Genomic DNA, 15,389 nt, shown 5'->3' with positions numbered 1-15,389 from the left:
CCTTCTCTCCTCCAAGCATCTGCAATCTGGCAAACTCTTGGCCCAAAGACTCACACCAGGTGGGACGTGGCAGGCAGGCTTGAGGATGGAGTGTTTTCTAACAGCAGCTGCCTGGGTGAAGCATCTATTGGACATGTTGGGACCACTGGCCCGGGGGACCTGTGATTGTCTTTCCAGAGACCCTGCTCTCCTCAGGGCGCCACCTTCGAGGCATAGCCTTTGCTGGGAGGGAGGAGCCCTCTCCGGACACCCTGCCACCGTGGCAGTCCTGCTGCTCTTCCCACAGCCGCCTCTCTGCGGCCCGGCCAGCCAGGCTTCCTATGCGTTATACACAGAGTTTGGTCCCAGGCTACCTGTTTCTGACGGACGCTGCCCTCCCTCCACGATGCCAGAAGTTTTTCCACAGCCTTGGAGAGGGGCTTTGACTGAGGGCTGGGGGCGCCGGGCTCCGTTTCCTTCACATTCCAGCTGGCCCGGATCCCTCTGTGGCCACAGGGCCCTGCTCCCCTCACCTTGCCCTCTGGGTGACATCGGAGCAGACCTCCATGTGACCACTAGTGTGGGGCTGGGAGAACTTTACAAACATTAGGACCTAACACTGTCTCATTGCTGAAATAAGAGGCCATAGCACCGAAGAGCAGCGTGGTCACTGGCTGAGGCTTCTCCCAGCCCATGGGTGGCAGCATGCTAGCATGCCTGCCACCATCTCAAAGCCATCCCCCCCAGCCATCATGAGCATCCCAGTGGCACCGCCATTGTCTCAACCAGCCAGCTCCCTGTTCGTACGCCTGGGGATTTCTTTTTGATTTCAAGAACAGCCTTAATCATTTCAGTTTGATTTACGTGTATACCTCATAAGCATTTTTCTTTTTTTCTCCTTCTCCCCTTCCTCTCTTTTTCTTGGCTCATCTCCTTGCCCCTCCCCTCCACCACCACATGTGACTGATGGTTCCGTGTCCTCTCTGCTCCGCCCCTGCTCAGCACAGGGAGAATGTTGACTCAGAAGCAATAGGGGGCAGCAGGCCATCAAGAGCACAACCCCAGGGCGAGGTCTAGGGAGGCCCCCCAGCCCGCCTCTGTTTACTGTGTAATCCAGTCCTTCTTAAGCCATCACCAGTGGCCGTGCTCAGAGCAGAGGGGCCAGGGCTTCTGCCAGCCGAGGGCAGGGCCCAGAGCCCTGTGCTGGGGAGTATGGCACCATCCACTGCCCTGGTGGACTGGGTGGCATTCTTCCCCAAGGCCCTTACCTTGGGGGCCTCCCTTCCTCTTGGGCACCCCCACCAGTCTCATCTCTAACGTTCTATGCAATGAAATATAAACCCTCAAAGACAACTGTTAATATTTAATAAATTCCATGTTATGTATAAGGAGTCAATTGCAACCATGCAATTGAGAAACTGGAATAGATAGGCTCATATCAAGCCCCCTGCCCCCTGCTCCCACCGTGTGTGTGAACTTCTCAGTTTGTGGCATGTTTGACCTGTGGCAGGACTCGCTGCTGCCAGGTGAGTCACCGCCTGTCCTGCAGTGGAGCATGCACAGCTCGCAGCCTTTTTGCACGATTTCATCCATTTTAAATGCTCGACCCTCTTGCTTGGGAGTTCTTTTTGCCTCAGAACCTCTCCTTCAGGAGTGCTTCTAGCTGACTTCTGCACGAGCTAGTGAGGACCTGCTGGAATAGTTGCCTGAGCATGCCAGGCATAGTGCCCTCGTGGGCCCTGCAGGTTTCTTGGATCAGGATGGCAGGTAAAAAGCAGCATCTGGAGTAAACACGCTGGTGGGGCCCACACAGGAGTGTGTGGGTGAACATTCAGAAGGTTTGCTGTAGGATTTCCATCCGTAAGTTGCTCCCTGTCTCATCCCATCCCTGAGCCAGAGGTGTCTGACACAGCTCAGGGGGTCATGGCTCAGGCACAGAACTGGGCTGTGTCTTTGGCCAGAGACACAGAGGCCAAGGGCAGGGGCTGGCTATGTATGGCCTAGGGACCTGACTATACCTGTTCCATGCCTCTCCTTTGTAGCTGGGCAGCTCCAAGGTCTGTGAGCCAAGAAATATAGGCTGGGGCAAGTGGGTCAAAGGTGCTCAGGAAGAGCTAGACCTCTGGCACTTGTGGCAAGGACAGCTGACAATGTCATCTGGGACCAGAGGAGGTGTTCCCGTAGACAGGAGCTTCAAGCTGAGTTTTTTGGGAAGCTTCTCAAAGCAAAATTTGCAGAAGGTTCTGTTCTGACCCTTTTTCTATCTGTCCCCAGGACCTAAACTCCCTGCCCACCCTCGTCTCTGAAGCCCAAGTATCCCACTGCACATCAGCTTCTCTCTGACTGAGCCAGCAGTGCAGCAGGCAGTGACTACCTGACCCCTCGAGGCCTGGCCTTCCTCCAGTTTGCTCTGGTTTGCACCATGCATTTCTCAGGGGTCCACATTTCTCATACTTTCCAATAAGGTCTACACAGCCCTTCAGAGGGGGATCCTGGCCACCTCTGGCAGCTGTGGATGGGACAGGAGGTTGTCAACCTCTATTTTGGGCCTGCAACCCTGGTCCTCCCAGATTTGGGCGTCACCCATCTCCCAGGACACCTGCCTTATCCCAGAGATCAGGCCTGGGCTGTAAGAGCCCATCTGAGCAAGGGCTAAGGGAGGCCACTATCAATCACCTCTGATTATGCAGGGCCAGGTCTGTGTGGGGATGTGCCTGGTGGCTGGATACATGGGGGACCAAGGCAGTAATCCTTCCCACAAAAGGTCAAGGGATGGGGCCAGGAGCAGGAAAGGCAGGGAGATGGCAGCAGGTCAGCCTCCACCAGGCCCAGTCTCAGGCTCTAAAATGTTGACTTTTCCTTGAATCTCCTTTCTGACCAAGCCCTCTGACTTTGAACTTTCTGACATCTGCCACTTCCCCCACTCCCCAAGGCATCCACAGGACACATCGATACCCTCACCCCTTGTGAAGGTGACTGGAGCAGGCCTCTCTGAGTCACAAGTGACCTGATCCTCATGTAGATGCAGCTTGTGGCTCTGGGGGGCACTGTAGCCAGAGGCGGAGGGACCAGCATTTGGTGCCCTGGGCAGTGGGGAGCATTGAGCACATCTCCAAATAGGCAAAGAGTCTCTGGGATATACAGTCCAGGCCTTCTCCACACCTGCTTCCCAGGGTCTGAGCAAAGACACTGTCTCTGCTCGCTCCAGGGCCCAGTACACTCACAGCACAGCGACACCCCCTCCTACCCACTCACTTAGTCCTTGGGAAGAAAATGTGGCCTCAAGGGCCCATGATGAGAGGGCAGTGGTGGCAGTAACTATGGCCTATCTTCTGGAGCCTGGGGGGGCGTTTTCCAGGCAGCATGGTCCTGGCTGATTGGCCCTTCCCCTGCCCTCATGCCACCCTCCCCCCATTCTGTAAATACTTGTCATCGTGGACTCCGACAGGGTCAGAGGGACAGGCCCGGCCAACTGAAACTCCTCAGAGATATCATCTCTGTCTCCCTGGGTACCAGCAGCCCTGCTGCCATGTGCACTGGGGTGGCGCTGGAGAGCCATGGAAATCGTGAGATACTGTGTGTGTATGCATGTGAACAAGCGTGTGAATGTGTATGTGTGTGTGTGTCTGCCTCATTCAGCCTCTGGGATCAAGTCAGCTCCCGCTCTTCAAGCGCAGTGGCCTGGAGAGTGGTAGCTGCCAAACGCCTTTCCTCTGCTAGCTTCCATGTCTTGTTTTTGCTCTCTCCTCACTCTTTCCCTCCCTCCCTTTCTTTCCTTCTCTCCTTTATTTGAGGGGGGAAGAGTGCTGTATAAAGTCAAACAAACAAGTTTACAGTTGTAAGTGCAATGACCCGAGTCCTCCACATGACCTTGTGAATCGTGTGCCGTCCTTCTGTGCTCTGTGAGAACTCGTGGTACTTCGGTGTCCCTCCCCCTGTATTGTGACAAGGTAATTCTGTGGTATCAGAATAAAAGGACTTGATATAAACAACCTACAGACTGTCTCTGGGATGGTTTCTGAAATGGGAAGGCTTAGCCAGAAGACCAAATCCCTCAACTTGTGATAATCCTGTCTGTTCACAGTTAAAAGGAGAAGAGTGAAAGGGCCAAATTGTAGAAGTGCTAGCAAGGCCCTGGCTGTGTCTACACCAAACCGGCCAAAAACAATGGGCCCTCCACAAAGACGCCCGGGCAGTTTCCAGGTTTGGACCTGGAGGGAGCAGTTCCCTGTGCAGATGTTGAGGGACCATGCCTCCAAGGCCTACGTGTCCAGGCTGCACAGCATTTCTGCGGCTGCATTCCTGGTGAGCCAGGTGAGCAGGTGCTGCCCCCTGCTGCCGACAACAAGCACTACATCTATCTGCCTTGCCGTGTCTACTCAATCCCACAACTCTTCCAGGTGGCCAGATTATAGTCCTTCCCCCAAAGGATGGGAGAACCTCCTTACCAAAGTAACCCAGAGCTGCTGGAAATTTTCTTAATGCAGATAAAGAAAATAGCATCAGCGTCACCTCTGACCTTCCTCCAGAATTAGTATCTTGACATAGGTCTTTCTTTCTTGTTTTTCTTTTTCATTTTAAACAGAAACCAGAAGGCACAATACCTTCTGTTTTCTAGCTTCCTGTTTATTTCTACATGTTCATCCCAGGTAATGAGATGTTTATCCTACAATGCCCAGCTTCCAGACAGCTGCACGATGAGTTTATGGCCAGTGTATAGTACACACCCTAAAGGCTGGGCATCATGGTCATGGTTTTCCTTAATAAAATAAGCAACACTAGTGAACATCCTAGTTTCCAACTTCTGGTCCACTCAGATTGGTGACTGGGGCCACCCTTTCTGCTCTCAGTTCTGGCCTTGACAGGCCTGTACATACTTGGTGCCCACAAAGGCAAGCGACCTCAGAAAGTGGAGGCTGTTTTTACTTAACTAGTCCAATGTGGTTGATGGGGAAGGGAAAGCTACAGTGCAGGCAAGTGGAGATCTCAGTCAGAGGCAAGGAGGGGTGCAGCAAGCCAGGTCCCTGAGGTATGGAAGACCAGCCAGGCTCAGGGTAAATGGAGTAGGGGATATCCCTACTCGCCCGACTGGTGCCTAACCTCTCCTGCCCTCCTCTGCCATTATTGCCCACCCAGTTCTGTGCCACTGTGCTGAGGGAGCCTGCCTATCCAAATTCTCCTATCCACAGGAAGCTCTCTGGTTTTATGTGGAGCCCGACCTCCATCAGGCCCTCTGCACCCAAGAGCTTTGAACGAAGCCTGGGGAGGCAGGTAGAAGAAACCCAACCACTCGCGATCCCCAGCAAGGTGCCACACTAAGTGGGGCGGTTGAGGGCTGCAGGGACAGATAGCTCTTGGGGAAGGCCTGGTGGCCGATAAGCCCAGGCGACACCCTGAAAGCTCAGCATCCGCCCTTCTTTGCCCTGCGACCCAGGGCTCTGCGCGATCCTTCTCATCTGCCTGGAAGCTCGCTCAGCCAGCTTGCTCTGCCCTCTGTCACCTATGACCTATGACATCTGGCCCCAGCCGCTGACCTCTCACGACCCCACCTCTGACTTCAGCTGCCAAGTATGAATGCAAAGATAAGCAAAGCCCAGAGAAGGGAGTCTGGCCTGACCTGGCTGTTGGGCTTCTTGCTGGGTTAGGATGGAGCTCGAGTTTTCCCAGCTGAGGGGATGATCTTTCCTTATCTTGGCATGGACTGGCACCTGCTGGTGAATGTTTGCCTCGTAATGGACAAGGACGGAGCCAACGATCAGTCCCAGGCCGGCGGGTGGTGATGCCTGTGGGGGAACTTTCGGCTCCTACCTCGCCTCTCCGAGCCACGCCCTCACCGTCATGGGCTCAGCCGCCGCCCCGCCCCTATCTACAAAGCTCCATTGATCTGTGTCCCTCTCCGGCCGCATCCTTCCTAGGGTCTACCCCCGTCCGACCGACCTTCTTTCATCCCACTGGCTATTCCTGACTCAGGCCTCACCCCACCCACGAGGGCCTCGTCGTCGGTCACAGGCCTCGCACTGTCTAGAGACCGATCCTGTGTTCCGTTTCCTAGAGCCAGCTTCTCTCCCCGGACACCTCATTCCCTCCCCTCCCAGCACCAGGCCTGGGATTTGGACTCTGACCTGCCCGCCCGCCCCGAAGAGGCTGATCCTTTCCCTCGAGGCCCCTGCCCCCCACGCCTCCAGGACTCCGGGTCCAAAGCTCAGACAGCTCCCTCACAGGCCCCGCCTCCTCACCCTCGAGGCCCCGCCCCCTGCTTAGGGTCCTCGCCCATTGGTCGAAGCTTCCGCCCCTCCCGCGGCACGGCTGTGGCGCAGGCGGAGCCGCTCCTCAGCCCGCCCTCTGGAGCCTCACTTCCGGGCGCCCGCACGCGCCGCCCCGCCCCGGCGGCCGAGAGGTACCATGGAGCGCCAGGTGAGGGCTCGGCCCGCGGTGCCCGTGGTCCTTGCAGCCCGGGCCGGGTCTGACCCTCGTGTGTCCCCTGCGCAGGTGCTGCTGAACGAGCCCGAGGAGGCGGCGGCGCTGTACCGGGGCCTTAGCCGCCAGCCCGCGCTGAGCGCCGCCAGCCTGGGCCCGGATGTCACCACGCAGTACGGGGGCCGCTACCGGACGGTGCACACCGGTGTGTGTTTGGAGGGGGATCGAGTGGCGGGCCCATTCCGGGGCGGTGCACTTTCGCGGAGAAGCGGGAGATGTGGAGGGCTTGCTGCTTGACAGTGCACTCGAGTGGTTTGCAGAAAGTGGGTGTAGGAGGGTGCACCCTCATACAGGTGTGTGAGGGACGCTGCCCGGTGTGTTAAGGCACGATGCCTTTGAGTGCATGGTTGACGGTGTGGGAATAGAATTCAGACCGGGATACACGGTGTGGGCCTTGTAGGCTCACCCCTCACCATATCCCATACATGTGCCAGCCTCCCCTCAAGTATGAGGGTGGGAGTACGTGCTGGGAGCAGTAGTGGTTTCTCTCTGACATGCTGTTAGCTCAGGCCTAGACTTGAGTTGTGGCCAGGTGTTGTCCCTCCTGCTTCCAGCATATCCAGAAAGACTGCAGGGGTGGCCTGGGCTTTCCTTGTGAGGGGGTGAAAGGAGCCTGTACTGGGACTGGTCAGCTCAAATTAAGTCTCATGCCTCCTCACAGAGTGGACCCAGAGGGACCTGGAACGCATGGAGAACATTCGATTCTGCCGCCAGTACCTGGTGTTCCATGATGGGGACTCAGTGGTGTTCTCAGGGCCTGCAGGCAACAGTGTGGAGACCCGGGGGGAGTAAGTTTGAGGGAAGAAGCTTGTGGGCAAGGCCACAGCCATCTGCAAGCCTTTTATGAAGGCCTGCCATGTGCCATGGTGCAGGTAGGGCCCTGAAGGAAGACTAGGAGCCAGGTTCTTGCCCCTTGGGAGCTCATGTGGTCTCAATTGACATGGCCTGATGAGCACTGGAGACTTTGTTCAAACTTGAGCCTGAACTAGAGCCCATGGAGCTTCAGGGGGGCTGGGGAGAGTAGAGCCCGTGCCCCAGGCAAGAGAGGCAAGGCCAGCTGCCATGATGGAGCTGTAAGGGCTGTAGGGGCGGAGGTGAGACCAGTCTCAAGAATCTTGTCTAAGAGGTTGTGGCCAATAAGGGGGCAGGATGGGACTGTGTGGGTGGTGATCCTGACTTCCTACCCCGTGTCCTCCTCAGGCTGCTGAGCAGAGACTCTCCTTCGGGCGCCATGAAAGCTGTGCTGCGCAAGGCTGGAGGCACAAGCCCTGGGGAGGAGAAGCAGTTCCTGGAGGTGAGTCTGTATGGGACCAGGTGGTGGGCAACAGGGGGCTCAGTCCCACAGATGAGGCTCTGTTGGGGGGGCAGGTAACCTGACACCCAGATGTCCTCAGGTTTGGGAGAAGAACCGGAAGCTCAAGAGCTTCAACCTGTCATTGCTGGAGAAACATGGGCTTGTGTACGAGGACGGTAGGCAGCTGGCTGGTGAGAGACAGGGTGGACAGGAGGGGCAGCCATCACCCAGGTCTCCCCCTGATCAGCCTTCCTTACACCCAGACTGCTTTGGCTGCCTGTCCTGGTCACACTCGGAGACACACTTGTTGTATGTGGCAGAGAAGAAGCGCCCAAAGACTGAGTCCTTCTTTCAGACAAAAGCCTTGGACGTCAGCAGCAGTGATGAGGAGATGGCCAGGCCGAAGAAACCAGACCAGGCCATCAAGGTGCTCATGTTTATGGCCAGTCCGTGAAGGCCCTCCGGGGCCGCCTAGGGCTCGGTGTGCTTCCTGCCCACATCGTGCCTGTCAGAACTGGGGAGGAAAGACAGGCTGGACATTGAGTATCTTGTATTCTTAGGGGGATCAGTTTGTGTTTTATGAAGACTGGGGAGAAAACATGGTTTCCAAAAGCACTCCTGTGCTCTGCGTGCTGGATGTCGAGAGTGGCAACATCTCTGTGCTTGAAGGGGTCCCTGAGAGTGTGTCCCCTGGACAGGTTAGCACTGACTCAGCCTGCCTCACTCCTGGGAGTGTGGGGGCCCTGCTTGAGCCGCTGCCCCTTGTTCACCCTTGCCCTGGGGTTTTGTTTACAGGCATTCTGGGCCCCTGGAGACACAGGCGTGGTGTTTGTAGGCTGGTGGCATGAGCCCTTCCGGCTGGGCATCCGCTTCTGCACCAATCGCAGGTGAGGAAGCGGGGCAGGGCAGGGGGCCTTTCAGCTCAGTCTGGCCTGAAACTGAGTGTCTCTCTGGTGGTTCCAGGTCAGCCCTATACTATGTGGATCTCACTGGGGGTCAATGTGGTAAGTGCTGGTGCCTACCTGTGCTTTGCTGGCACATACATTGGCCCTACCGGCCTGTATGATGCTCACATTTTCGTCTGGTCTAGAGCTTCTCTCAGATGACTCTCTGGCTGTGTCTTCTCCCCGGCTGAGCCCAGACCAGTGTCGCATTGTCTACCTGCGGTACCCATCTCTGGTCCCCCATCATCAGTGTAGCCAGCTGTGTCTGGTGAGCTGGAGGAGGGTGGGGAGTGGTGAGCAAAAGGAAACGATGGTGGATGGGAGCTGAAGGGTCAGTTTCATCTCCCCATGGGCCCCTCACTGGACCTCCTATCTTAGGTGCAGTGATGGTGTGAGTTCTGTCTGTTTTCCTAGGGCAGGACCTAGAGGCTGAGCGTGCTGGCAGGGGCTTTGCACTGTCAGGACCCGCCACCTTAGAGCCTCCTCTATCTACAAGAATGCTCTTCCCTTTGCTTCTCATCTGCCCGTGATCAGGCTCAACAAGGGGCTGGGATGTAGCTGGCAGTTACAAAGTATTAGTCCTTGCCCAAGAGCAACTCCTTGGGAAAGTCCCAGGCCCCTTTGGGCATCTGTCCAGGTTACCAGAAAAGAAATACATCAGGCTTGTCTCAGGTCCTCCCCTCCCCCGAGGCTACCCAGGGTGGTCAGAGAAGAGGATGGGTAAAGAGCTCTGTGCCCTCAGGACACTGCCAGTCCCCTGGTGGGCCTGACCAGTGTGTTCTTTTGCAGTATGACTGGTATACCAAGGTCACCTCGGTGGTGGTGGATGTCGTCCCTCGGCAACTGGGAGGTAAGGGGTATGTCTCCAGTTAGGTGCAGCAGAGCCTACAGCTCTGTTTTCCTGCCATCTGTTATCCTTGTGTGGGGCCAGCTGCCTCAGCTCTTCTTTTCTGGCTTCTATCTGAAGTGTCCCACCCTACTGGGCCAGCCCCGTGTCCAGCCTGCATGGGGAACAGAACCTTCACCTTAGGGAACAGTTCTGATAGAAGTCAGCAGGACCAAAGCTGAGATCAGAGTCGCCCAAGGTGGCAGGGGATTTAGATGATTTCTTTTTTTTTTTTTTTTTAAGATTTTATTTATTTATTTATTCATGAGAGACACAGAGAGAGAGAGGCAGAGACACAGGCAGAGGGAGAAGCAGGCTCCATGCAGAGAGCCTGACGTAGGACTCGATCCCGGGACTCCAGGATCATACTCCGGGCTGCAGGCGGCGCTAAGCCGCTGTGCCACCGGGGCTGCCTGATTTAGATGATTTCATTTCCATGCTGCAACTCCTAGGCAGAGCTTGTGTTTCCAGTGATTGGTTAAAGCCTCTGCTCAAGGGGGGGCCTCAGAAAGCACACTAGGTTGGAAAGTCCTGGAGAAGCCACAAGCTCAAGGGTGCTACACTGTCCTGCTCCCAGCCCCCACTGTAGTGTTTGTCCTATCTAAGCTGCTGAATCAGTGGGATCTCTTCTTAACCATGACAGGTCCTCGGACAGCATCCTCATCTCCCTGAGCTTCCATTTATTATCTGTGGGAGGTGGTAGCCTCTGTCTTCTTTATAGCATTATAGTAAGGGTTAAATGAGTGATATCAAATGTGGAATCTATTCAGCCCCCTCTAAATCTATTCAGAGTATAGGTCTGAATAGATCTATATGAATAGATCTGAATAGATCTATTCAGAGTGCCTCTGCCAGGCATTCTGCTGAGCACCATCATGGACAGACAGACAGTATCATCTTGGTTATAGCACTTGGTGCCTACCAGGGGCCCAGTAAGAGCAACACATAGGAGACCCAGTGCATTTCTTCCAAGCAGCTATGGTTGCTCTCAGAAGCTCTTGAGCTCTGCCTCTCCTGGCACTCAGAGGCCTCTGCCCCCAGCCCCCTCTTCAGGCAGCCCCTTATCACCTCAGGTACCCCCATGTATAGGACTGCCATTCTGTCACAGTTGCAGGGGTTCTGGGGGGTGGAGAGTTCTCCAACCCAGCTGGCCTCATAGGCTTGACCTCCCATACCTCCACTGCTGGATGTGGCCTCAGCCCTCCCATCTTTGCAGAGAACTTCTCTGGGATCTACTGCAGCCTTCTGCCTTTGGGATGCTGGTCAGCTGACAGCCAAAGAGTGGTTTTCGACTCAGCTCAGCGTAGCCGGCAGGTAAGGGGCCCTATGTTGAGAGGCAGCCCCCCTGACCAACCTCCAGGAACCCTGGGCCCAGGGTATAGCATATACACACTGCTGGGTGGAATGCCCTGCCACAGGTCTTACAAGCCCCTTTAGGCCCTGCCTGCCCCTGTCCTGGACTTTTTCTTAAGGAGACTGCCTGCCTGCTCTGGTGCCCCACAGCAGAGCCCTTGGCCTTTTCTCCTGAGGCTGAGGTACAATTCCCCTTCCCCCAGGCATTTCCAGCTGGGGGACGAGGCAGCTGCCACCAGGTGGGTCCCCAAACACTAAACAGAGAGCTAATGGAGATGGGGAGAAAAAATGTGGGTAAGGACACTCACAGTGTGCCAAGATTCTTTTTCTTTAGTGTGATATCATTTGTTTCTCATACTAGCTCAGGGGCTCAGAGGCATTCCTTGCTTTACCCAGAGTCACTCTGCAAGTTGTGATGGGGCTGGGATTTGAGTCCAGGCCTCCAGACCACTACCAGTGGCAACTAAAGAGCCATTGCCATAGTTGTTCACAGCCTTGGCCTGGCCCAGGGGTCCCTAAGAGGGTCGAGAGGTGGGAGAGGGACCCATAGGGCTCTTGGATGTGGTACCACATGTGTCCTCCCCTCTGCCTCAGGATCTGTTTGTTGTGGACACCCAGATGGGCAGTGTGACCTCCCTGACCGCTGGTGAGCAGGGCGGGTGAGCAGGCCAGCCAGGCCAGGGGTGGGAATGGAGCTCCAGCACATGGGGCAGTAGTGGCACCCTTGGCCACTCTGCACCACTGACTGTCCCGCAGCCTTTACTGCATCTTGCAAGGACCCTGACCATGCAGGACCTTCCCAGCCAACAGACTGCCTCCCCTGCTCCACTCTGCTCTGCACAACCTGGCCTTGACTCAGCACATCCCCTGCTTCTCAAACCTACAAAATTCTTTCTTGCCAAGATCTGCCAGAGTCATCCTTCCCCCAACTTCCAAAACCTCAGGCAAAGGCAACTCTGCTATCCCAGGGCCCATGAGAAACTCTACGTTGGCCCCCTCATCCTTCTCTTATCTGGGCCTTTGATTCTGCCCCTAAAATATCTTTTGAGTTCTCAACCTGCCCTAACTGTAGTCCTTCCTCCACAGAAGTTCCAAAATATTGTTCCTAAATTGTATCTCATCATACAGTCCCTGGTTAAGAATTTCCTTGGACCCCAATGCCCAGAATCAGCACCACTCCACCCCCCTAGGCCTACCTGCCACCCCTGCTGATTGCAATCACTAAGTTGTAGGTGGACATGCCATGGTCGGCTGTGTCCCCAGATTTGCCAGTCCCTGGGCTTAGCATCTGCTGGTTGAACGAGGTACTAAGCAAGAGGCTCACCCAAGGCTGTGTGCAGTTGGGTGTTTGTGACAGCCCTTTTGTGGGTGTTCCTTTGCTTCTCGGGATGAAAGGGACACTCTGACATAGAGCTACTGGCCTGGGGCTCTGACTGTGCAGGGAGTGGGTGGGGGAAAGGTGGTGGCATCTGCCTTCTCCAGGGGGGTCAGGTGGAAGCTGGAAGCTGCTCACAATTGACCGGGACCTCATGGTGGCACAGTTCTCCACGCCCAGCCTGCCCCCAAGCCTGGTGAGTGTTGGTGGGCCCCGGACCAGGAAGTGAGGGTTCTGTGTAGGCAGAGCTCCCCAGGTCAGGGAGCTGGCCTGAGTCTGACTGTGGTTGGTCAGCATGTGGGAGGCCGAGAAGTGGTCCCAGCCCAGCATGGTCCATAGGGGTCTGGCACCCATGGGGAGCTACTACCAGGTGTAGGTCTGCTCTATAAAGAATAGGGTACCCAGGAAAGTGCCCAGTCCTCTGGCACAGCAGAGGACACAGCAGAGCCTAAAAGTTCAGGAGGGAAGGGTGTGTGTTTATGTGGGAGTGCTTCTGCATATACCAGCTCACAGCATTAGTCTATGATGTACCCTCGAGGTGGTAAAAGGCCTAGCATAGTGAGAGCTGCCCACCTCCCACGTGGCAGAGGCAGCCAAGCCACCTATGACACACTTTTTCCCCTTGGCAGAAAGTTGGGTTCCTGCCTCCTGCCGGGAAGGAGCAGACAGTATTGTGGGTGTCCCTGGAAGAGGCCGAGCCTATTTCTGACATCTCCTGGGCCATCCGGGTACTGCAGCCACCCCCAGAGCAAGAGAATGTACAGTTCGGTGAGCTGGGCCAGGGCAGAGGGACACCTCCCAAGTTCCCTGCACGTATTACCCCTTCTGTGCCCCTCCCTCACATTGTGACGTTTCTTGGGATTACCTCTAAGAGACCTCCTGTTCTTCTTGTGCATGGTCATGGGGAGTAGTGTCTGGGTATGTGGGCACCTAGTCTGGATATCAGGACTGGGCATCACCAGGCCAGATCCTCTGTGGTAGGGAAACCAAAGCCCAAAGATGCTACCTTATTCGAGGCCTCTGACCACATCTCATCTAGAATGCTGTCCTGACAGAGTGGGTCTCCCAACTAAGACAGGAGGAGTATGAGCCACCTGGAGTCCCAGGTGTCTTGATGCAGGCTACCTTGACCAGATCTTTCTTTCAGAGGTCAGCCCTAGACCTGCAGCTGCAGCTCAGGCCTTTGCTGGGGAAACACCTCAGCAGCAGCACTGGCTCTGCTAACTCCTGCCTTCTCCCTGCAGCTGGCCTTGACTTTGAAGCAATCCTTCTACAGCCCAGCAACCCTCCAGATAAGACCCAAGTGCCCATGGTGGTCATGCCCCACGGTAAGCATCCAGTCTAAGAGCTGCTGCCCTCCCACTGCCCATCCTAGCTGGCTCATTCACTCTCTGCTCCATGTCTGCAGGGGGACCCCATTCATCCTTTGTCACTGCCTGGATGCTGTTCCCAGCCATGCTTTGCAAGATGGGTTTTGCAGTACTCCTAGGTGAGTAAGCAGAGCCCTACAGCAGTGGTAGGGCTGTGGAGGGTGATGGGTGGCCTGGTTTGTAAGCACCACGGGTAGCACCCTAGTCTCCGGGCCTGTCTGCAGCCTGGCACCAGCAGCCTGGTAATGGCCCAGCCTCAGGCTCCACGGCGTGGTCACAACATGAAATAACATGGGACTTCCATGGAAATGGTACTGTGGTCCCTGGGCAATAGCCTCAAATCTCTTGGCCCCATGCCTTGACAGTCTGTGGTGCAGCTGGCCCTAAGGCCTACTTCACAAGGGATGAAAGTGCATCCAGGGGGCTGGGAATGTCACTGACCACCTTATCTGCTTCCTCCCTGGCCTCCAGTGAACTATCGAGGCTCCACGGGTTTTGGCCAGGACAGCATCCTCTCCCTTCCTGGCAAAGTGGGCCACCAGGATGTGAAGGATGTCCAGGTAGCAGGGGCTGGGGCTTCTGGATAGGCTGGAGGGTCAACCGTATTGGGGTGTGTTTCATTCAGGTGGGCAGCCAGCTGCAGCACACTCTGCCCCACCCTGTAGTTTGCAGTAGAGCAGGTGCTCCAGGAGGAACACTTTGACGCTGACCGAGTGGCTCTGATGGGTGGTTCCCATGGTGGCTTCCTCTCCTGCCACCTGATTGGTCAGTACCCTGAGACCTATAGTGCCTGTGTGGCGAGGAACCCTGTGATCAACATTGCCTCCATGATGGGCTCCACTGACATCCCTGACTGGTGGGTGTGCTCCACAGGTCCCTGCCCTTCTCTGTGTTGTCTCATACCCCAGATAGAGCCCCCACAGGCTCCAGGGCTCCTTGGGCCTGCTTCAGTGCAATCTCTTACAGGTGCGTGGTGGAGGCTGGTTTCCCTTATAGCAGCGACTGCCTGCCAGATCTCAGTGTGTGGGCTGAGATGCTGGACAAGTCACCCATCAAGTATACCCCTCAGGTATGTGGCCCTCCCCCTGCCTGGTGTGCTGCCAATCTATCCAGAGCCCAGCTCACCACCACTCCCCATGTCCCCAGGTAAAGACGCCACTGCTGCTGATGCTGGGCCAGGAGGACCGGCGTGTGCCCTTCAAGCAGGGCATGGAGTATTACCGTGCCCTCAAGGCCCGGAATGTGCCTGTTCGGTGAGTGTGGCAGGACACCCCTGACAGCTGGTGGGCAGGGGAGCAGGGGAGAACCCTCCAACCTGAAACATTACTGCACAACTACAGGCTCCTGCTGTATCCCAAAAGCACCCATGCACTTTCAGAAGTGGAGGTGGAGTCAGACAGCTTCATGAATGCTGTGCTGTGGCTGCACACACACTTGGGCAGCTGAAGCTCTGCCTCCCTGCATGAGCTGGTTGGCATAAGGCACACTTCGGTCTTGGAGAGCCCCAGGGTCTGAAAGATCAGCAAGAGGATTCTTGGACTCTGGACTCTGTGGATGGGTGAGCCGAGGAATGTAGGCTCTACGGTCATAATAAATGAGGACACAGAGTATGGTTCCTGTTGGTACTTTGTACCAAGCCATCCTGAACTCCAGCCTCATCTTTGGGGTTCAGAGACCATAGGCCCTGGGTGTGGTAACTTTAAGGACCTCA

General features: G+C 55.9%; 2 protein-coding genes across 5 annotated transcripts in view; both read left to right on the top strand.

The window, feature by feature from the left end:
* Positions 1–3,975, top strand: part of BSN (bassoon presynaptic cytomatrix protein) — a 98,473-nt gene extending 94,498 nt beyond the window's left edge. For both annotated transcript variants that reach the window (XR_013357915.1, XM_077858840.1), the window contains one exon: positions 17–3,975. The gene's annotated coding sequence lies outside the window, so the exon portion shown is untranslated. The remainder of the gene's footprint in view (positions 1–16) is intronic.
* Positions 3,976–6,243: 2,268 nt separating this feature from the next.
* On the top strand, positions 6,244–15,286 carry APEH (acylaminoacyl-peptide hydrolase). 3 transcript variants are annotated; one of them, XM_077858854.1, is made up of 23 exons: positions 6,244–6,393; positions 6,469–6,601; positions 7,118–7,244; positions 7,657–7,750; positions 7,851–7,926; positions 8,014–8,177; positions 8,311–8,448; positions 8,546–8,637; positions 8,714–8,754; positions 8,841–8,962; positions 9,484–9,544; positions 10,797–10,894; positions 11,137–11,172; positions 11,528–11,579; positions 12,416–12,504; positions 12,938–13,076; positions 13,553–13,636; positions 13,717–13,797; positions 14,150–14,238; positions 14,344–14,534; positions 14,645–14,747; positions 14,825–14,931; positions 15,019–15,286. In XM_077858854.1, exons 1-23 carry the CDS (start codon positions 6,382–6,384, stop codon positions 15,122–15,124), a joined length of 2,235 nt encoding a protein of 744 aa, XP_077714980.1. In that variant the 5' UTR covers positions 6,244–6,381; the 3' UTR covers positions 15,125–15,286. The 3 variants fall into 3 exon arrangements, with proteins under 3 accessions (XP_077714980.1, XP_077714981.1, XP_077714982.1); XM_077858855.1 differs by lacking the exon at positions 11,137–11,172; XM_077858856.1 differs by lacking the exons at positions 6,244–6,393; positions 7,118–7,244 and having other exon boundaries at positions 6,465–6,601.
* Positions 15,287–15,389: the final 103 nt, after the last annotated feature.

Source organism: Canis aureus, chromosome 19 (genome assembly GCF_053574225.1).
Source record: "Canis aureus isolate CA01 chromosome 19, VMU_Caureus_v.1.0, whole genome shotgun sequence".
NCBI lineage: Eukaryota > Metazoa > Chordata > Mammalia > Carnivora > Canidae > Canis > Canis aureus.
Note: the sequence above shows the minus strand (reverse complement) of the source record. Positions and strands in the feature narration are given on the sequence as shown.